The sequence below is a fragment of the Elephantulus edwardii genome, unplaced genomic scaffold (assembly GCF_000299155.1).
Source record: "Elephantulus edwardii isolate Elephantulus edwardi_28Jun2011 unplaced genomic scaffold, EleEdw1.0 scaffold00031, whole genome shotgun sequence".
Classification (NCBI taxonomy): Eukaryota; Metazoa; Chordata; class Mammalia; order Macroscelidea; family Macroscelididae; genus Elephantulus; species Elephantulus edwardii.
Genome location: NW_006399781.1, coordinates 7,912,217 through 7,933,837, shown reverse-complemented (window position 1 = coordinate 7,933,837; position 21,621 = coordinate 7,912,217). Strand labels below are relative to the sequence as shown.

Genomic DNA, 21,621 nt, shown 5'->3' with positions numbered 1-21,621 from the left:
TTAAAAAAAAAAAGATGCGAATCAAAACTGCAATGAGGTACCATTTCACTCCAGTAGCAGTGGCAAAGTTTAATAGGACAGCAAGTAATAAATATTGGAGAGGATGTGGCAAGATAGGAACTCTTATATACTGTTGGTGGGATTGTAATGTGGTAAAACACCCTGGAAGGCATTTTGGCCTTTCCTTAGAAAGCTGATTGTAGTAATTCCATATGACCCAGATATTCCAGTGTTTGGAATATACCCTGAGAAAATGAGAACTGAGGCACAGGTGGAGACTTGTACACCAATGTTCACAACAGCATTTTTCACCATTGCAAGAACATGGAAACAGCCCAAATGTCCAATTGCAGGAGAACGGATTGAGAAATTATGGTACATTCACACAATGGAATACTACACAGCAAGCAGGAGCAATGATGTTGTAAATTACTACCTAACTTGGGAGGGACTGGAGAGCATTATGCTGAGTGAACTAACTCAGTCCTGTAAGGACAAATACTGTATAAGACCATTATTGTAGAGCTTGTATGAAGATCCGAGGGTCGGGGAACTTAAACATCAGATCACACAATTTGATAGATGGAGGGAGGGATTGGTAAAGGAAAGAGGAAAGGTCCAGTGTAAAAAAGAATCTGTATGAATTTTATGAACTTTTGATGTAAACCAGAACTGTTTAAAATGGATATATGAATGGGTATTCTTATTATTACAGAAGTCCAGAGTTAAGGCTGCATAGTGGAGTGGACTTGGGAGGAAGGATTGTATAACATTGAAATAGTTTTTCTTTTTCTTTTCAAGTAGAAGAGTAAACTCGGGGGAAGGGATAGGCAGGGAGAAAAGTGCAACAATGAATGACTGGAAACTCTAAGTCTCTGTAAACGTTCATTAAAAGTAATAAACGAAAAAAAAAATTTTTAAATGGGAAAACAAAACAAACCCCCCCCTTATTGTAGAATGAGTATGAGAATCCAAGGGGAGGTGGGAGCAGAGGGGTGAGGATGGGCAGGGGGTAGAGGATGGTTAATCATAGGGTTGCACAATCTGATGGGTGAAGGGGGGACAGTGAAGGAAATGGGAAAGGTCCAGTGTGAAAAACAATGTAGATGAACTTTGTAAATAAACCAGTATTTTTTTTTTAAAGCTTAGGTCTGGAACCTGTAAACCAGGGTGTTCTGTGCTTGAGCTTAACGTTGTCCCCTACAGAGGTAAGCCAGTGAATTACCGAAGCTGCCATTTTGGAGATAGCAACTGACAGAGGGGGGAATTTTTTATTGGAAAATATACATGGCAGATTTTTCTATTTGTAAGAATCTATTTAGTTAGAGGTGCTCGTTCTTAGAATTGACAAGAAGAGTTTTTCTTCTCCAGTAGGTCATCAAACCAGCTTGTCGATCCAGGCCACTGGCTGAGCTATTTGGGAACAGTGGACAGGGTGAATTAGGAGGCGAGAGAGAAGGAGTGACAAGGGTCCAAGCTGTTAGGGTGGCAAACTCTTAGAGTCACTCTGTTTCTTGAACTTTGAACCATGAGTGGCAGAGTTCAATCACTAACAACACAAGATTCATTGAATCAATTAAAAGGTTGAAAGAATTGGAAGGGTTGAAAGAGTAAACTTTCCCAATGAGGTAGTGGTTCACTTACTAATTTTTTAAATCCCAAGAGTTAACTGTCTTGGAGAAGGTGCAGCCAGAGTGCTCCTTGGAGGCAAAGATAGAGTAGCTTCATCTCACATACTTTGGGATGTTGCTAGGAGAGGCTACTCCTTGGAGGACATCATACTTGGGAAATTATAGAGGTGGTAAAGGAGAGGAAGACCCTTACCTAAGTGGATTGACGTGATTACTGCAGCAATGGACTCAAGTGTGTTTGAGATTGTGAAGATGGCACAGGAAAGGACAGGGTTCAGATCTGTTGTTTACAGGGTTACTATGAGTTATATTCAACTCAACAGCACCTAACAACAATGACAACAACGTGAAATCTCTCAGCTCATGTTGTCATCTAAATGGCATCTACAATTGCATTGTAAAAATCTCTTTAGACATGTATTAGGCTTTTGTGAAATCTTTGAAAAATATAATTTAAAATGGGTTCTGCCTTTTCAGTTTTTGTCTTAAAACTATAGATTCATACTCTCTGAGGATGGGGGAGCAGAGTAAAAACCTCTCAAAAATAACACTTGTTACACTAGACTTGAGGACAAAAATGTCATCATCATCTCTTGCGACATCAAATCTTATTAACTACAGGCACAGGGCACACAGGTTGTCTGCAAAACGGTTTATTGAGGCAAGCTGGTGGGCAGAGGACATCTTTTTCAACTACCAATCTTTTTCTCTTTCCAAGTTTTACATCCCAGTCACCAATTATTATTAATGTATCTTGCGTGCACATTCCATCAATTTCAGGCTGCAGAAATTAATAGAAATCCCATGTCTTCCTCTTTGGCTTTAGTGGTTGATACGCTTATTTGATTAATAGTTTTCCTACCAGTCTTCTTTGAATGAATTTGGGTATGATCCTGTCATGACAGCATTGTACGTCAGGACAGAACTAGAAACGTAATTTTGGCAATGACTCTGACGTTCTTCAGGACTGATTGTTTGAATCAAAATGGCCAATACCGGTTCATCCCAGCTCATTAATGCCCACCTAGAATGCCAGCCTTAGACAATCCATTTTGCTTTTGGCAACTTCTCATTTTCTAGATTCACACCTCAGCAGAAGGCATAAGAACCTAGAACCAGGAGGGAGGGCTCAGGAAAGTAGTCAGAATGCAGGGACAAGGGCAAACTGTCTGGAGTTGTGTTGAGACTAGTTGTTGCTGTGGTATGCCTCAGTATTAGTTTTGACTCACAGTGACCTTTATAACAGAGAAGAGCTGTGTCATAGTTTCCTAGGCTATGATCTGCAAGGAGCAAGTTGCCAGGTCTTTCTTCCTGGTGGGTTTGAACCATTGACCTTCCGGTTAGCAACCAAGAGCTTAACTGTAAGCTACCAAGGCTCCCTTGAGGGTAATTAAACTCAAACTCAACTCATAGCTGTCAAGTTGGAACTGACTCGTTACTGACTCCCCAGTGGGTTTTCAGAGCCTGAAAATCACATGGGAGGAGATTGCCTTTCTTCCTCACTCAGAGTATCTGGCAGATTTGAACTGTCTACCTTTGCAACTCACTACCCATTAGGCCACCAGAGCTCTCTTTGAGAATAATTAGTGGGCTTGAATCAGATCCATAGAAGGCAACATCCCCTTTTGGTCATTTTTAGAGCTGTGAGACTTGGTGCTAGAAAAGGGACAACTCCTTTTCTGGTTGGGTTGGGGTTCTGCTTAAGTGTTCCAGAGGACGATGACGGTGATGATGGACGAGGCCATGAAGAGCAGGTAGAGATGGAAGAGCAGGGCGTCCATCACGTGGCTGAACTGCACCCACAGGTCAACCAGGTGCTGCTTCTGGGCCTCGTGTTCCTGCTGGGCCCTTGCTGGTTCAGGGCACTCATCCATCACTGCCTCTCTAGGGCCGGGCATCTTCTCTGCCGTCACCTCTGGCTCCTTCAGGCCTGTGGAGAGGACAGGGTTTCATCCACAGGTGGGGAAGGAAGGCCGCCCTGGAGGAGGGAGGTAACAGAGGAGGAGGCAGAAGGGAAGGGGGAGGGGAAGTACTAGAGGAGGGCGTGTGGGCGGTGCTGACTTCTCTTACCAGGCAGGCTGATGTGGGCCACACCCGGGTCCTTATTTCCTTTCTGGGGTGCAGTGGGGCAGCATTTCCTGGGGTTTGAGCAGTGCAGGAGCAGGGAGTGGAGCCACTGAGGCATGGGTGGGGGCTGGGTGGTGGCCATGTGGAGGAGGTAGGTGATGAAGATGGTCTCCAGGAGACTGACCACCATCAGGGACAGACACAGGGCAAAGTAGACACCTTGGCAGGGGTGGGAGGGAAGACATGCCCGGATGAGGGCCCCAGACTGCTGAGGGCTGCTTTCCTTTTATCCAGTGCTACCCTGGGAGACACAGAGCCTCTCTTCCCAATATGCCCTCTTCCCTGCCCTTCCCACCCTTCTCTCCCCAAAGCGTGAAGAGACCATACTGATGAGGGGGGTGCCACTGGTGGGGAGCAAGTCATTCATCATGAGCAGGAAGACGTTGTAGCCCAGCAGAAGAGTTATCTTGAAGGGGGCTCGATTCCCACTTTCTGCCGGCAGGAAGAAGCTGAGGGCATCAATGGCAACCAGGAAGCCACTGGGTACCAGAAGGTTTATCACATAGAGTCTGGGCTTCCGCCTGATGGCCACCTGCTGGGGTAAAGGAGGAAAGGTGAAAAGGATATAGGATTCTGAGGCGAGGCTGCCAGAAAGAATTGTGACTGTGTTTCTGTTTCTGCCCTTCTCATTGGCCCGATGCCATGGTGGGACCAGAGCTGAGTGAGATGCCGCTTCATAAATTGACGTATGGGATCAATCAGAAACCATGTGAGCAGCAGCTTCATAAAGAGGTGCTGAGGGAAAGTTAGGGCAGGTCATGGGTTTTAGGAAGGAGAGCGGGGCTGGAGAGAGGATCTGATCTCAGAGGAGGTTCTTGGTCTCAGATAAAAGTAGTAAGAGGACCTCGGGACCAGGGAGATGCCTGCTTGGTAGTGATTTTAGGCAAAAATAGAAGCCAAGAAAGAAGGGAGGAAATCCAAGGGAGCTCACATAGAACTTGATCTGATCGTAGAGGTTGGTGCCCAAGGACATCTTGGGGGTTGCCTTGGTGATTCCCAGGAGTTCCCACTCCCCGTGGGTCTGCACAATGTCCCGTGATATATCTGCTATCTCCCACACTTCCTTCTCCATGCCAAGCAACATGCTATCCACTAAAAAGGAAAAAAAATTGTACAAATCATTATTCAAAGACAGTTTCTTGGTGGCTCTCTTATTCTATAATTTCCTTCAGCAATTATCATTTGCACTGGGAAAATCTGCAGTTAGGGACCTGTTCAACTTATTGAGGAGCAATGATGTCAGTTTGAGGACTAAGGTGCACCTGATTCAGGCCATGGTCTTTCCGATCACTTGTGCATCTGAGAGCCAGACAACGAATAAAGACGACAGAAAAATAATTTACACCTTTAAGCTGTGTGTTGTTGTAAAAGAACATTCCATGGACAGCCAAGAGAACAAACATGTATGTCTTGGAGAGAGTGCAGCCAGAGTTCTTGAAGGAGAGGAAGACTCTCAAGCAGGTGGATTGACACAGTGACTGCTGCAATGGGCTCTTGTGTCTCAGGAAGTGTGAGGATGGCACAGGATAGAACAGTGTTCAGATCTTTTGTTCATAAGGTCTCTATGAGTTGTACTCTGCTCAACAGCACCTAACACCAAAAACAATTATAAACTAGGGCCTTATCTAGGAGCCAAGGATAGTAATTAACATGACAGACTTGGGTTCTGTCTTCATGGGAAATATTTCAATATCTCATGCATTTTATCATTTGCTTTCCTATACTCCATTGCTTAGGGCCTAGTGATAAGATACTGTGCTGCAGTCCCAAAGATATATGGTTTGAATCTACCAGCTGATACACAGGAGGATGGGCAATCTCCTTCTATGCAGTTAAATTGCCTCTGAAAACCTGCTGGAGGGTCAGCTGTGAGTCAGTTCAAAGTCGATGGCACATAGTAACAACAACACAACAACATTGGTCACTGTTGACTCTGCTTTTCTGTTGCTTTATTGGTTGCTCTCATTCATTCCATTTCTGATACTTCATTGCAACTCACCTGTGTAGAGGAATGAGCTGAAGGTAAGTGTGCAGTTCTGCTGGTCAAAGGGAAAGTAGAAGATGTCCAGGCGACAGATGCTGGCCACCTGCATTGGTTTCTTGTACCGGATGCGACCTTCATTACTTACATATGCTGTGAGGCCCTTTGGAGTGTTATCCACATCCATGCTGTAAGACAGATGAGGTTGGAGGTTGGGGCTGGGATTTTCCTGACATCGTACCTTCATACCTCTTTACTTCCATGGTCATTTTCCAGCAATCTAAGTCAATGCATAGTGGACCCTGTACAGACTGTGAACTGTGCCCATAGCAGGAGGTGGGGATTCCCTCTGGCTTTCCCCAGTCCTTGATACCCACAACTCGATGATGAAAATGTCTGGGAGCCACAAGTTGTCAGTTGCCACACTGATCTTCGTGATGCCCTCGCACTCTTCTGGGTTCCAGCTGATGAACGGGTTGTCCCAGACCTGGAGCCCCGGAGGAGAGCAGAGAGCCCAGTATCAATTAGGATTCTATCAGCTTGATACCTTGCTTCTTTTTTTTTTAAATTTTTTAATTGTGATTTTAACAAAAGTTTACAGAAAAGTTGGATTTTTCATTCATTTATTGTTGTACATTTTTCTCCCTACTTTTCCAGTTTGCTTTTAAAAAAATATTCATTGTTACATCATTTCCTCCCCGCCCCACCAAAAAAAGTTAGGAAAATAGTGCACATATAGAGAAAGTATATATAGTAATATAACAAAAATCTGTGTATCTACTGCTCGACTTTGTGACATTTTAATATTTTTACACTCTTGCTTTAACTTCCCCCATAAATAACCATTACAGAGAGAACAGAAGTCCCCTGGATCCATTTCTTCCTAAGTGTCGATCTCCCTGCTTTCCCACATCTGTGGGACATGATTGATGGTCTGGGAAGGGCTTTTAGCAGTAGGAATAAGATTCAACATAGAGGGATCAGGAACTCAGTCTCTCTGAGACACAGTGAAGGCATGAAAGTAGTTAAGAATAGTTGGAGTGAAGTCTGTTTTTAATTCACATTGATAGATAACATGTGTGGCAAAGTTGAACTGTGCTCTGTTGTTTTTGTTGTTATGTTCCGTCAAGTCGCTTGAGACTCATAGCGACCCTATGTACAACATCCCTAAACTCTACTCTGTCCTGTGCCAATCGCACCATCTCTGATACACCCATCCCAATTGCCCCAGTCACTTAATCAATCCACTTCATAGAGGGCCTTCCCCTTCTGCGCTGTCCCTCACCCTACCAAACCTGATGTCCCTTTCCAAGGACCAGTCCCTCCTTGCAACATGTCCAAAGTATGTTAGACGGAGCCTCAGAATCCTTGCCTCCAAGGAGCAGCCCGGCTTGACCATTTCCAGGATGAATCTGTTTGTTTTCCTAGCAGTCCACGGTACCCTCAATACTTTTCTCCAGTGCCACAGCTCAAAGGCATCAATTCTCCTTCTATCCTTCTTAGTCATTGTCCAACTCTCTGATGCATAACAAGTGATTGCAAAGACCATGGCCTGTATCAGATGCACCTTAGTCTCCAGAGAGACACCATTGCTCGTCAGTAGTTTGGAGAGGTCCCTAACAGCAGACTTTCCCGTAGCAATACGTCTTTTAATTTCCTGGCTACTGGTGCCCAAAGTGTTGACTGTGGAGCCGAGCAAATTAAAGCTGTGAACAATCTCAATCTCTTCACCATCCATCCTGATACTGCCAATTGGCCCAGTGGTGAGAATCTTTGTTTTCTTGATATTGAGCCTCAATCCATATTGGAAGCTGCAGTCCTTGACCCTTTGCAGCAAGCGCTTCAGGTCCTCCACACTTTCCACAAGCAGGGTTGTGTCATCTGCATATTGCAGATTGTTGATAGATCTTCCACCAATCTTGACCCCACATTCCTCCTCATAGAGCCCAGCCTCCTGGATAATCTGTTCTGCATATAGGTTGAAAAGGTATGGAGACAGGACACATCCCTGGCACACACCCTTCCCAATTTTGAACTATGCAGTGTTTCCTTGTTCTGTTCTGACGACTGCCTCTTGGCCCAAGTATAGTTTTCTCATTAGCACAATCAAGTGTTCTGAGATTCCCATTCAGCTACAGTTTGTTATGATCCACGTAGTCAAACGCCTTTGCATAGTCAATGAAACACAGATTTACATTCCTCTGGTATTTCCTGCTTTCAGCCAAGATCCATCTATTATTAGCTACAATATCCCTAGTACCATGACCCCTTCTAAACTTATCCTGGACTTCTGGCAGTTCTCTGCTGATGTGTTGTTCCAGTCGTTTTTGGATAATCTTCAGTAGAATCTTGTTTGCATGTGAAATTAATGATATTGTTCTATAGGTTCCATACTCTGTTGGGTCACCCTTCTTTGGGATAGGAACAAATAAACTGCATGAGATCTGTTCTAAGGCCGCGCGTGCTCTGTAGAGCTTAAAAAAACAACAACACAAAACAAAACCCTTAAAAACTGAAGCTTGGAAGTGAATGAATGAAACAGCAAATGTAACGGAAAATGTTTTGTGTATGATAACCTGTTTTATATCTTTTTTAAAAAATTTTATTATTTTTGTGTGAGTGTACCGTCAAATCAGATCTGACTGGTACAGGAGGAGATTCCTGGCAGAGCATCTGGTGGATTCGAACCGTGCGCCTCTGGGATTGTAGTTGCAGCTCCTATATCTTTATTTAAGGATATGCTGATCTCCTCATTCGTGACTATCAAGAGTAAAAATACGTATAATTTTCAAGATTATGTATGTTTTTTACCTTTCATCATTGTGGGTTTTTTTTAACTTTATTAAACCAATTTTATTGAAAACAAACAAACAAACAAACCTCAAGCTCATTGCTGTTGAGTTGGAACCAACTCCCTGCTGACCTTTCCCTGAGTTTTCAAGGCTGTTAATCGAGTGGGAGGAGAATGTCTGTCTTTTTCCCAAAGGGCCACTGATGGATTCAAACTGCCAGAGAGACTTGGCCTTTGGACTAGCAATGCAACTCCCTATGGACTGCACCACCAAGGTGCTCACAGGCCTAGAAACAGGATAGTCACTATGAGTTGCTACCGACTCAGTGGCAGTGAATTTGTTTTATAGGTCTGTTGTTGTTGTTGTTGTTGTTGAGTATTGTCAAGTCAGAACCAACTCATAACTGACCCTCCAGTGGGTTTTCAGAGGCAATAAATCATATAGGAGGAGATTTCCCTCAAGGAGCAGCTGGTGGATTCGAACCGTATACTTTTGGGTTGACAGTGCAATTCCTTATCACTAAGCCACCAGAGCTCCTTCTTATAGATCTTTTAGTGGCTGCTTTTCCAAAAGTAGATCTCTAGACTTTTCTGTAGAGATACCTCTGAATGAACTTGAACTTTCAATCTTTTGATTAGCAGCCAAACATGTTAATAGTTTATACTGTCCAAGGACTTCAAGTAAAGGCTATTGTTGTTAGGCGTCATTGAATCAAGTACAACTCATAGAGACTCTATGAACAACAGATCTGCACCCTATCTCAAACTGACATCTACCTCAATAATTTGGAAAGCTCTCTGACTGCAGACTTTCCCAGTGTAATATGTCTCCTGATATCCTGACTACTGATACCAAGGGTATTGATTGAGGATCCAAGCAAAATGAAGTCATTGACAATTTCAATCTTTTCTCCTTCTATCATGATGTTGTTCCACAGGGTAGAATCTTTGTTTTACTGATGTTGAGATGCAATACATATTGAGAGCTGCAGTATTTAACCTTCTGTAGCCAGTGCTTTAAGTCCTCACTTTCAGCAGGCAAGTTTGTGTCATCTGTGTAACTGAGGTTGTTGATGAGTCTTCCTCCAATCTTGATGCCATATTCTTCTTCATAGAGACTAGAATATTCTTCTCAATTTCCTTAGCCTGAAGAATAAATAGGTACAGAGAAAGGATACAGTTCTGATGTACCCCTTTTCTAATTTTATACCATGTAGTATTTTCTTGCTCTGTTCACACAGTAGCCTCTTGCTCTAGGTCTAGGTTTCACATGAGCACAATTTAGTGTTCTGGGATTCCTATGCCTCTCAGTGTTAGCCATAATTTGTTATGATCCACACAGTCAAATGCCTTTGCATAGTCAGTAAAGCACAATTAGACATTCTTCTGGTAATCTTTGCTTTCAGCCAGGATCCATCTGACATCAGCAATGATATCCCTAGTGCTTTGGCCTCATCTAAAATCCAGTTTGAACATCTGGCAGTTCTTGGTCTATGCACTGTTGTAGATGTTTTTGAATTATCTTCAGCAGTATTTTGCTTGCATGTGATACTAATAACATTATTTGATAATTTCCACATTGTGTTGGATCACTTTTCTTGGGTATGGGAACAAATATGGATCTCTTCCAATCAGTTGGCCAGGCAGCTGTCCTCCAAGTTTCCTGGCATAGACTGATGAGTAGTACATCCAGGGTGGCATCTGTCATTTGAAACATGTGAGTATCCCATCAATTCCTGGAGCCTTCTTTTTTTGCAAATTACTTCATTGCATCTTGAACTTTTTCATTATCATTGGCTCTTGATCATGTGGTTGTGTTGTTGTGTTGTGTACTGTAGATTCAGAGCCGACCCATAGCTGACTCTCTGATGGGTTTTCAGAAACAGTTAATCACACAGGCAGAGAGTGCCCATTCGTCTCCTGTGGAGTGGCTGGTGGCCTTGAACCGCATGCATTGGGGATTGCAGTGCAGCATCTTACCACTAGGCCACTGGAGCTCCCTGATCATATGATACCTTCTGAAATATTTCGGTGCCGGCCAATTCTTTTTGGTACAGTGATAGTCCCTATGTATTCCCTACATCTTTTTTTTTTTTTGGTGTTTTCTGGGTAATTAAAGATTTTGCCCATAGCATTTCTAAGTACTGCAACTTGAGGCTTGAATTTGTTTTTCAGTTTGAGAGATGCTGAGTGAATTCTTCCCTTTTTATTCTCCATTCTATATCTCTGCACATTCCAGTTACAATTGATATGAAAGAAGGTAAGGTACGTGGGAAGGTGTTGTTCAAAGGTTATTATGTATTGTTGCTGTAAGGTGCTGTTGACTGTTGACTCATCGTGACTCTATGTACAATAGATTGACAGCCTGCCTGATCCTGGTCTGTCCCCACAATCTCTGCCATGTTCAAATTTATTGTAATAGTCAATGTGTCAATCCAACATCTTGGAGGTCTTCCTCTCTAATAAAATATCAACTGTCTTTAGGCCCCTTTTACCAGCCTTTGTTGCAGAGACCTTGAACAAGAGCCCTTGGATCCCTTGAAGTCAATAGGAAGTGGTCTTCCTTTCACGGGTGAGTACTCCTTTCAAGTCTGGCAACCTTCTGGAAACCGTAGGTGTTGCTTATCCAACTTTGGGTGGGTTTGCCTCATTTCAGGGTAGTTTTGAGGTAGCTGCTTGTGATCTCTGGAGCCATAAACAGTAGGAGGCTCTGTTTGTTCTAGACTAAACTTTGTACTAGCCAATGCTTCTGAAACTTCACTGTGCACTCAAAATTGTTATGGGACATCTAGCTGAGATGGAAATTTGGCTTCAGTAGGTAAAGTGGTGAACTCATTTGGCTTGTCCTGGACTTAATTGGTTTTCGGGAGCTCTGGTGGCTTACAATAAGGAATTGTGCTGTCAACCCAAAGGCATGTCGTTTGAATTCATCAAGCTGCTTCACGGGAGAAGGATAGGAAGTCTCCTCTTGTGCTATTAACTGCCTCTGAAAACTAATTGGAGGATCAACGATGAGTCTATTCCAGTACATAACACAACAATATAGTTGGTTTTAGCATTTTAGTCCCATACCCTGAGACACCTATCAATCCTGGGGCACTGACGGTTGGTCACTCCAGATGGCGCTAGAGATCCGGTGCCTCTCCTCCGGGGAGCCACCTTGTGAGAGCCGGGTCAAGTGATTATTACAGTCTTTCCATTATTGCCTGCCTGTATTAGCTATCTAGTGCTCTGCAACAGAAATACCACAAGCAGGTGGTTTTGACAAACAGAAACTCCTTTCTCACCGCTTAAAATCTCAAATTCACTACCATTAAGTCCATTTCAACTCACAGTAACGTTCCATCATGTTTCTGAGATTGTTAATTATACCAGGAGACCGCTCCTCTTTCTCCCACTGAGAGACTCCTGGATTCATACTTCTGGAGACACACAGCCTGTGGGTTAGAAATGCAGCTTCGCTACAGACTGCATCACTAAAGCTCACTGTTATTGTTAGGCACCAATTGAATCAATGATGTCTCATCGTGACGCTATTAACAACAGATCTAAACCTTGTTCTATCCAGGAGAAGGCTCTTTCCCTCCATTGGCTCTGGAGGAAGGTCTTTTTCTCTGGGAGCTTCTGCTCCTGGGCAATCATGGTTTGGCATTTCCCCTCTTCTATTGCTACTTCCTACTGGCTTTCTTTTGTTTGGGTTTTTAAAAAAAATCTTTTATATCTATCTCAAAGGAGATTGAGTCAAGACCCTCAGCGCTAGTCCTGTCTAATTGATAAGCAACTTTTTCCCCAAATGAGATTTTAATTAAGAGCTTAAAACAAATCCCACTCCATTGCCATCTAGTCTGCTTTGACTCAGCAACTCTGTAGAGCAGAGTGGAACTTCTGTAGAGTTTCCAAAGCTGTAAATCTTTACGGAAGCAAACTCCCTCATCTTCCTGCTGATGAGTAGCTGGTGGGTCACAACTGCTGACCTTTCTGTTAGCAGGCAAGGCTTGACCACTATGCTACCAAGGATCCCATCACAAAAGACAATGTGTATTCTGGGGGATGCACTTCAGTCTATAAAACTGCCTCTGGCTTTTCAAGTTGGAAGTGTATTTCATTGACCTTCATTTTGTTTTTAATTTTTAAGTCAATGTGTTTATGATACAAACTTTTCTGAATTACCTCATTCTGCAGATTTCTCAATGCAGAGTTCTTTCTTTTTTAAAAAAATTGGGATTTCAAAGAAAGTATAGAGAACTTGGATTTTTATTAATTCATTGTTGCACATTTTCCTCCCTGCGCCTCCAGTTTGCTTTTCTCTTTGAAAAAAAAATCTTTTTATTGTTGTACAATCTCCCCTCCCGCCAGTCCATTTTACTATGCAGCTCTTATTCTGGACTGTTTCTATAAAATTATACCTAATCATATATTCCTTTTAAGCAGTTCTAGTCCTCATTTGTTTCAATGCAGTGTGCATTATTTATTCCCTCTTAGTTTCCCCTTGACCCACATGTCAGTCCTGTATTATAACAGTGGCATTATGCAGTATTTGTCCTTTGTGACTGAGATATTTCACTCAGCATAATGTCTTCCAGAGTGACCCATGTTGTATAATATTTCATGAGTTCCTTGTTTTTCAGTGCTGCATAGTATTCCATTATGTGAATATATCACAGCTTCTCTATCATTCATTTGTTGATGGACACTTGGGTTGTTTCTATCTCTTTGCTATAAACATGGGGGTGCATTTTTCCTTTCTACTTAATTCATAGCATCTACTTGATTGCTTTGGTTTCTCTTTATCTTCAAGTATTTGGAAGTTTAAATTTATATTCTCAAGTAAAAAGATTTTGGGGGAATTATCCTTATGATCTAGGAAATTTGTACTTTCTTGATTTTGGATTTTGTTGAGATTTGTGTTATCACAAAAAACATGGTCCATTTTGAAGGATATTCCATGTGAGTCAGAAAATATTATATATATATATATAATGGATTATTAGTTTGATAATATTTATTAGATCAATCTTATTTTTTCATTGTTGTACATTTTCTTTCTCCCTTCTCTTGACCCTCCCCTAACCCATCCTGCAATGCACCCTTTGTTCCAGATTGTTGTCAAACATATAATACCTAATTATATATCAAGAAAACGAGGATTCTCACCACTGGGCTGACTGGCAGCATCATGATAGACAGTGAAGAGATTGAGATTGTTAACAGCTTCAGTTTGCTTGGCTCCACAATCAACACTCTTAGTACCAGTAACCAAAAAATCAAAAGATGAATTTCACTGGGAAAATCTGCTGTCATCAATCTGGAGACTAAGGTGTGCCTGATCCAGGCCATGATCTTTGCAATTACTTGCTATATATCAGAGAACTGGAGAATGACTAGGGATGATAGGAGAACTGATACCTTTGAGCTATGGTGATGGAGAAGAGTATTGATTATACCATGGACTACCAGGAGAACAAACAGGTTCATCCTAGAGAGGGTGAAACCAAGCTGGTCCTTGGAGGCAAAGATTCTGAAACTTCGTCTGACATACTTCGGGTATGTTGCAAGGAGGAATCAGTCCTTGGAGAGGGACTTCATGCTTGGGAGGGTGGAGGAACAGTGCAAGAGAGAAAGATCCTGGTTGAGATGGATTGATTCAGTGACTGGGTTAATGGGAATAGGTGTGTCAGACAATAAGGTTAGTTCAAGATAGAGCAGAGTTCAGAACTGTTGTACATGCAGTTGCTATGAGTTGCAAGCCACTTGATGGCATATTAACAAAAACATATTCCTTTTGGTCAGTGTTCATTATTTATCCACTCTTTTCCTATTATCTCCCCACCATGCCTGTCCTATTTCATAACAGTGCTGATATGCAGTGTTTGTTCTTTTGTGACTGAGATATTTCACTCAGCATGATGTCCTCTGGGATCCTTCATGTTGTATATTGTTTTATGAGTTCATCATTTTTCATTGATGTGTAGTATTCCACTCTGTGAATGTACCATAGTTTTCCTAGCCATTCCTTTGTTGATGGGCACTTGGGTTGCTTCCATCTCTTTGCTACTGTGAATAATGCAGGAAAAAACAAGGGTGTGCATATCTCTGTCTGAGTCACAGCTCTTATTTCTTTAAGGTATATTTCTACTAGTGGAATTGCTGGATCAAATGGTATTTCTATTTCCAACTTTCTGAGAAAGTGCTAGACTGCTTTCCTTAGTGGCTGTCCTGTTCATTTTACACAGTGAATAAGAGTTCATAACCTTGCCAGCATTTGTTATTTGCTGCTCTGTTGAACTTGGTTATTGTTGCTGGGATGAGATGATATCTCATAGTTATTTTGATTTGCATCTCTCTGAAAGCTAGGGATTTGGAACATTTCTTCATGTGTTTGTTTGCTGTCATCTTTGGTGAAGTCTCTCTGTTTATAACATGTGTGGTTAAGTTGATTCATGATCATATTGTGATTGAGTTGTTTACCTTATTGAGGTACTGGAGTATTTAGATATAAGTCCTTTAGCTATATGATTGCTAAATATTTTTTCTCTGTGAGTTTCCTTCTCACTTTGCTGGAGAAGTTTTTTGATGTGCATAGAGATTTGATTCTTAGAAGGTCCCACTATTCTATTTTATTTTTTCCTGGTTGTAGGTTAGATAAATCTTCTTAATTGTACTTAAAAAAACACTGTATATTTGCTTTTCTTCTCCCTGAGTTTTGAAAGCAGTGCGGCTCAATTCCACACTATTGCAGTAAAGTGAACATTGAAATAAAGTGTGCCACATGGATTTTTTTGATTTCCCATTGCATATAAAAGTGATGTTTGCACCATAATGTGATCTATTATGTGTGTAATAGTACTATTAAAATGTTGAAATAGTGTAAGAATTATCAAAATTTCACAGAGAGATGGAGTATATCCTATTGATTATTTGATGTGAATTGTGGTGCTGGAGAAGAGTCTTGAATATTCCATGGACTGCCAAGAAAACAAATTAGGTCTGTTTTGGAGAGGATGAAACCCCATGTCTCCTTGAGGGTGAGGATTTTGAAGCTCTGTCTCACATACTTTGGGCATGTGGCCAGGAGGGATCGGTCCTTAGAGTAAGACATCATGCTTGGAAGGGTGGAGGGACAGAGCAGGAGAGGAAGACCCTGCATGAGATGGATTATACAGTTTCTGGGGCAATGGGGGTTGGTGTGTTGGACTCAGTGAGACTGGCTCAGGACAGGGCAGGGTTCAGAGCTGCTGTACACAGGGTAGCTATGGTCACAAGCGACTCAATGGCACACAACAACAACAACAACAACAAGGCTTATTTGATTCAGAGTTGCTACAAAGCTTGACTTTTTTAAAAAATGCAATATTTGCATAAAACAATAAAGTGAAATGTGATAGAAGCAGATGCACACATATTGAAGCCTCTTACAATGATGATGGATTTTTCAACGTCTCTTTCTAGTGTTTTAAACCTGTGTTGTTTGGTATATAAAAGATCACACATCTTGGTTAAAGTCCTTCCTGACTACTAATGAAAGGAGAGAATAAGCCATTCACCATACCATTTCCAGCCAAAGGAATGATGACAAGAGCTGAAGCTGTTCATCCTGCAAAAAGAATTGCCTGTTTTTAGCATGCTGCCAGTAATAAATGTGTTCTCTCCACTTATTAACCCACACAGTGAAGCTGTGGTCAGATAAAAAGCCATTATTATAGACCAAAGACAGAAGTTTGATCACTACACGCCTCACAATTGGACTGGGTTAAAACGGCATTTCTCAGCCTTGAATCACTTAGGAAGCTTTACAAAGACCAGTGCCCTCCATCCAATTGGAACCTTCATCAAAATATAACCAGAAGACATTACCGTGGTTACACGCACAGCCACGGGTATGTAACTACAATAAAGAATCTCTGGTTAAGAAGAGAAAAAAATTCTTTATGATGTTTCATTTCCTCTTGATAAACTGGACAGAAGGAGCTCTGGTGGCTTGATGGTAAAAAGCTGCGCTGCAATTCCAAAGGGATGTGGTTCAAATCCACCAGCTCCTCTGCAGAAGAAGGATGAGCAGTCTCCCCCTGTTCAATTTCCTGCCTCTGAAAATCCACTGGAGGGTCAGCTGTGGGTCGGTTCTGACTTGATGGCATACAACAACAACAACAACCTGCACAGAGCTTCCACAAGATCCCCATAAGTGCACGTGGCAACTGCAGAGTAAATTGCAATGTAGTTAAGGCCTTTGAGAGGTGGTCTCGGCTAGGCCTGGGGAAAAGTTAAGGACAACAAGGAGGGGCTAGAAAGCAGGCACTTACCACGTCCCGGATGGCAGAGAGGGTGAAGGAGATGTTGACTCGGGTGGGGTTGCTGAAGTTGGTGACTGGACGGAAGGCTTTTCTGTCGAACACTGGATCCAGAGCAGTGGAGTTCACGCCATGCTGGCCAAACCCTGAGCAATTGATGGTGAAAGTACTGCCCCGTCCTGCAGTAGACACAGAATGTGTGAGACATTCCCACGTTCCCGCCCTGAGACGAGTCCTGAAGCAGAAGTCTGTGCAGTCCATGCCAACAGTAACGACACAAACAAAAATGATACATGGATTTCAGAGTAGAATCTGGCTCCACAGGATTTTCAATGACTGCGATCTTTTAGAAATGGATCACCAGGTCTTTATTCCATGGCACCTTTGGGTGGATCCGAGCACTCAATCATTTTCACCACCCAAGGACTTCCTGTTAGTTATTATAGCTAATCTTCAGTATGCACTGCACCTTGACACAACTCTTCACAACTTGACCAATAAACAACATTACAATAAGTGGAGAGAAGGTTGAAGTTCTCAAGAATTTTACTTGGGTCTAAAATCAACACTCACTGGAGCAGCAGTGAAGAAGTCAAATAATATACTACAGTAGACAGATCTTCTGTTAAAGCCTTTTTAGGGGCTGAAAAGCAAGGATGTTGCATTAAAGGTTAAGGTGCACCTGGTCCAAGCTGTGATATTTTCTTCTGCCTCTTGCTGTTGTGTTGTTGATTGCCATCTAGTCGAGCAAGACTCATAGTGACCCTGTGAAAAAATATCTGAAGCCTTTCTGTAACTATTGACATTCATCAAAGTTCATAGAGTTTCCAGAGGCATGTTGTTTAGAAAGCGGATGCTACTCCTGTGCCTCTAAAGCATGTGAAAGCTGGACAATGAATAAGGAGGAATGGAGAAGATGAATTGCTGCATTTGAATTGTGGTGTTGGTGAAGAATAGTGAATATACCATGGACAGTGGGAGGTGGGGTAGAGAGGAAAATTGGAATCATGAATGAATGAAAATCCAACTTTTCTGTAAACTTTTGTTAAAATCACAATTGTTGCTGTTATTGTTACTTGCTGTCACAATTTAAAAAATCCACAAAACCAAAACCACACAAATATCTTTTGGAAGATGACAACCAGAATGCTCCTTAGAAGGAAGGATGATGAGACTTTGTCCCACATAACTTTGGACATGTTCTCAAAAGGAACCAGCTTCTGGAGTAAGACATGACGTTTGGTAAATTAGAGAGTGAGTGAGGAAGACAGGCTGACACAGGGGTTTCCAACAATAGACGTAAGCGCAGCAGCCATTGAGAAGACGGCATAGGATCAGGAAGTGTTTCATTCTTGGTACAAGGAGTCACTGTGAGTCTGAGTTGATACTTACTATGCACCAGGTATATTCTCAGCTCTTTAAATGAGTCAGGGAGCCCTGGTGGCTTAGTGGGTAAGGAGTTGCACTGCCAGCTCAAAGGCAGGCGGTTTGAATCCACCAGCTGTTTTACAGGAGAAAGATCGGCAATCTCCTCCTGCGCAATTTATAGCCTCTGAAAACATGCCGGAGGGTGAATGACCCGTTAGTTCTGTCTTCACAACACTGAGCCTAGTCTAGTTTTAAATGGGTCATTTCATGTAATCCTGTTAAAGCACTAACAGGCAGGTACTATTTTTATACTCATGTGATAAATGAGTAAACAGTGGTACAGTAAATTGAATTAACTTTCCAAGATCATGTAGATAATAAGAGGCAGAAATGGGACTTGCTCTGAACCCGAGCTTGTCTGATGGTGCTGTGTTCTACAGCTCAGGAGGATGAGGAGGGGGCCGCCGACAGCCCTGAACATGCTGAGCCCTTCGGGCAAGGACGGACCCTGCTGCAAGGCAAATGATGGACGCTAACGAGGTAACTTGGGTTGGGATTTTTGCCTCCTTTCTAATGTTTTTGTCTCTATGTAAAACCTGCTCAAATCTGTATGCAAACTGAAGCTTGAGGCAATGTTAGCCCTCAGCTAGGATTACAGCCCAGGGCCCCTGAGAAAACATCTGTTTTAACCGTAACTGCACCAACCTCCTTTCAGCTTAACCCTAATATCAGCCTTCTAGTAGCTGAGTTGAGAGTAGTTAGGAGAGTTGTTAAGAGAGGTTAGTCCCTGGAGAGGGACATCATATTTGGAAGGTGGAGGGTTTGGAATGAGAGGAAGACCTTCAACCAGGTGGATTGACACAGTGATTATTGCAGTGGGCTCATATATGTCAGAGGTAATGAGAACTGCACAGGATAAGACAGGGTTCCAGATCTGTTGTTCAAAGGGTCACTGGGAGTCATATTTGACTCCACAGCATCTAACAACAGCAAGCAGTGAGTTCCACTGCTAGCCTAAAGCCTAGCTCTGTGGTTTGGATCCTCCGGCTGTTCTGGGGATAACAATGGACACTCTCTCTGTTACTATTTGTAGACTCAGAAGCCACATGGAGGACCACTACTACAGAATCACCCCTACAGCAGTAAACTGGAGTCTTCTGAAGTGTTGCATCCCTTCCCTTTTAAGCAATTTTGATTTTAATAAAAGTTTATAGAGAAATTGGATTTTCATTCATTCATTGCTGCACAATTACTTTCCTCCTCCCAACCCCCCAGTACCACTTTGCTATTTACCTCTTATTCTGGACTCTTATGATATAAATAATGCCTAAGCACATATTCCTTTTAAACAATTCTTTCCTTCATCTGTTCCAATGCAGTGTTCATTATTTATCCCCTCTTCTCTTAGTTTACCTCCAAACTCCTCATGTTGGTCCTTTTGTGACTAAGATATTTCACTCAGCATAATGTCCTCCAGAGTCACCCATATTGTATAATAGTTTACAAGATCCTTGTATTTCAGTGCTGCATAGTATTCCATTTTGTGACTTTACCGTAGCTTTTCTATCCATTTGTTTGTTGATGGGCGCTTAGGTTGCTTCCTTCTCTTTGCTGGTGTGAATAATGCAGCAATAAACATGGATATATCTATATCTACATATCTCTATCTCTCTATCTCTATATACCTATCTCTATCTCTATCTATCTCTATCTATATATATGCTTTGGTGGCAGCTCTGGTTTCTTTCCCGGTAGTGGAACTACTGGGTAAAACTGTATTTGACAAAGTGTCAAACTGCCTTCCATAGGGATCACACCATTTTACACTCCCAACAGCAGTGAATAAGGGTTCCAATCTCTCCACAACCTTGCAAGCATTTGTAATTTGCTGCTCTGTTGACCTTTGTTATTGTTCCTGGGGTGAGATGATGTCTAAAATTTATAGAATACTCCAGCACCTCAACAAGAAAAGGATAAACAACACAATTGCAAAATGGACACAGGATGTGAACAGACATTTCACCAAAGAAAACATTCAGGTGGCCAACAAAAACATGAAGAAATGCTCAAAATCCCTAGCTGTCAGAGAGATGCAAATAAAACAACTATGAGACATCCCTCCCTTTTCTGATTAACAAAGAATTTAGTATTCTGCTGGCAAAGGTTTGTTGGTGGAGCAACAACTAAAAATATCCTCTTTGCCAGAGGTATTTGTTCTTATTCATTTCAATGCCACTGTGCTAATCAGGCAAATCTTTGACACATTCTATGAGCAATGGATGTTCATTTGTCCACCATCGTTGGTAAGTTCTAAGGATACATTTATGTTTTCTCTTGCTTACAGCAGGTGTACAATTCACAGAGCTCTGCAACTGAGCTCCAAAGACACCTCAGGCCCCATCCTTTCCCTGCCCTTGTGTACAAGAGACAAGGAATGACCTGAGGGGAGAGAGGACATTTGTTGGTAGGCACTAAATGCCAGGCCTTGTGCTCCATGTTTTCTCTCATACAGTCCTCATAGCCCTCCAGGTGGATCCTGCTTTACTGAGCTCAGAGATGTAAAGCAGTTCTCCCAAGGCTACAGAATTAGTGAAGGGAGGGCCCAAAATGATAACCCAGGTCTGCTGTTTCCAACTCCCATATTCTTCCCACGATACAGAGTTCCTCCGTGTCAACCCTTGCTCTGTTCCCCTCTGTCATTTTGCCTGGTTTAGCTCACCTTGATGCATAGGTGGAAGAGGAAGTTATGGTTAAAGTATGTTAAGTACATGGTTAAGGTACATTGCTATAATAGGATGAGTCTCAGACTGCAAATAAATAAACATCCCTGTGCATAGAAAGGTAGATGAACACAGAGCAATGGAAGAGAAAGCAATTGTGATAACCTAGTTATGGAAAATTCTCCTCATGGTCATTTTAGCTCATCTCCAGGGCTGGCAAATGTGAAAGAAATGAGGTTTTTAATTTCCCGTCCCTTACTCCTAAATTGTCCTGTTGTTTCTTTCTTACCTTGAAGCAGAAGACTGAGAACTAGGTAGAAGGGGAACCTCTTCCTGCAAAACCAGTCTCCTCCCATCTCCTTTGTCTCCAGTCTGCTCTGAGCAAATGCCAGGTCCCCAAACCCCCAGTCTAAAGAAGCGCAGGCCACACCTAGAGGCTGACTTTGAATAGTGCCACTATTTGAATGACTGCTTGTGTTTGTAACCTTCCGGCAGGAAGTTCTAAGTGGCCAGAGTATACCCTAGCTTTGTTTTTGTCCATATCATCTGACATACTTTGGACATGTTGTAAGGAGGGACCAGTCCTTAGAGAGGGACATCATGCTTGGGAGGGTGGAGGGACAGCGCAGGAGGGGGAGGCCCTCTATGAGGTAGATTGATTCAGTGACTGGGGTAATCGGGATGGAAGTGTCAGAGACAGTGCGATTGGCACAGG

The 21,621-nt window shown here is 42.4% G+C and overlaps 1 protein-coding gene across 2 annotated transcripts; it reads right to left on the bottom strand.

Annotated features, from left to right (window-relative positions):
• Window positions 1-3,331: 3,331 nt before the first annotated feature.
• HTR3E (5-hydroxytryptamine (serotonin) receptor 3E, ionotropic) lies at window positions 3,332-21,262 on the bottom strand. 2 transcript variants are annotated; one of them, XM_006884063.1, is made up of 9 exons: window positions 21,196-21,262; window positions 16,831-16,997; window positions 16,080-16,124; window positions 6,117-6,226; window positions 5,758-5,927; window positions 4,690-4,850; window positions 4,086-4,290; window positions 3,702-3,917; window positions 3,332-3,561 (listed from the first exon to the last, which is right to left on the bottom strand). In XM_006884063.1, exons 1-9 carry the CDS (start codon window positions 21,260-21,262, stop codon window positions 3,332-3,334), a joined length of 1,371 nt encoding a protein of 456 aa, XP_006884125.1. The 2 variants fall into 2 exon arrangements, with proteins under 2 accessions (XP_006884125.1, XP_006884126.1); XM_006884064.1 differs by lacking the exon at window positions 16,080-16,124.
• Window positions 21,263-21,621: the final 359 nt, after the last annotated feature.

Coding starts and splice junctions, on each gene's coding strand:
- HTR3E (XM_006884063.1), bottom strand. CDS start 21,262: ATGGGAGGAGACTGGTTTTGCAGGAAGAGGTTCCCCTTCTACCTAGTT. Junction 16,998..21,195: donor TCTCAGTCTTCTGCTTCAAG/GTAAGAAAGAAA, acceptor TGTCTACTGCAG/GACGGGGCAGTACTTTCACC. Junction 4,851..5,757: donor CAGCTCATTCCTCTACACAG/GTGAGTTGCAAT, acceptor TTTCCTTTTTAG/TGGATAGCATGTTGCTTGGC.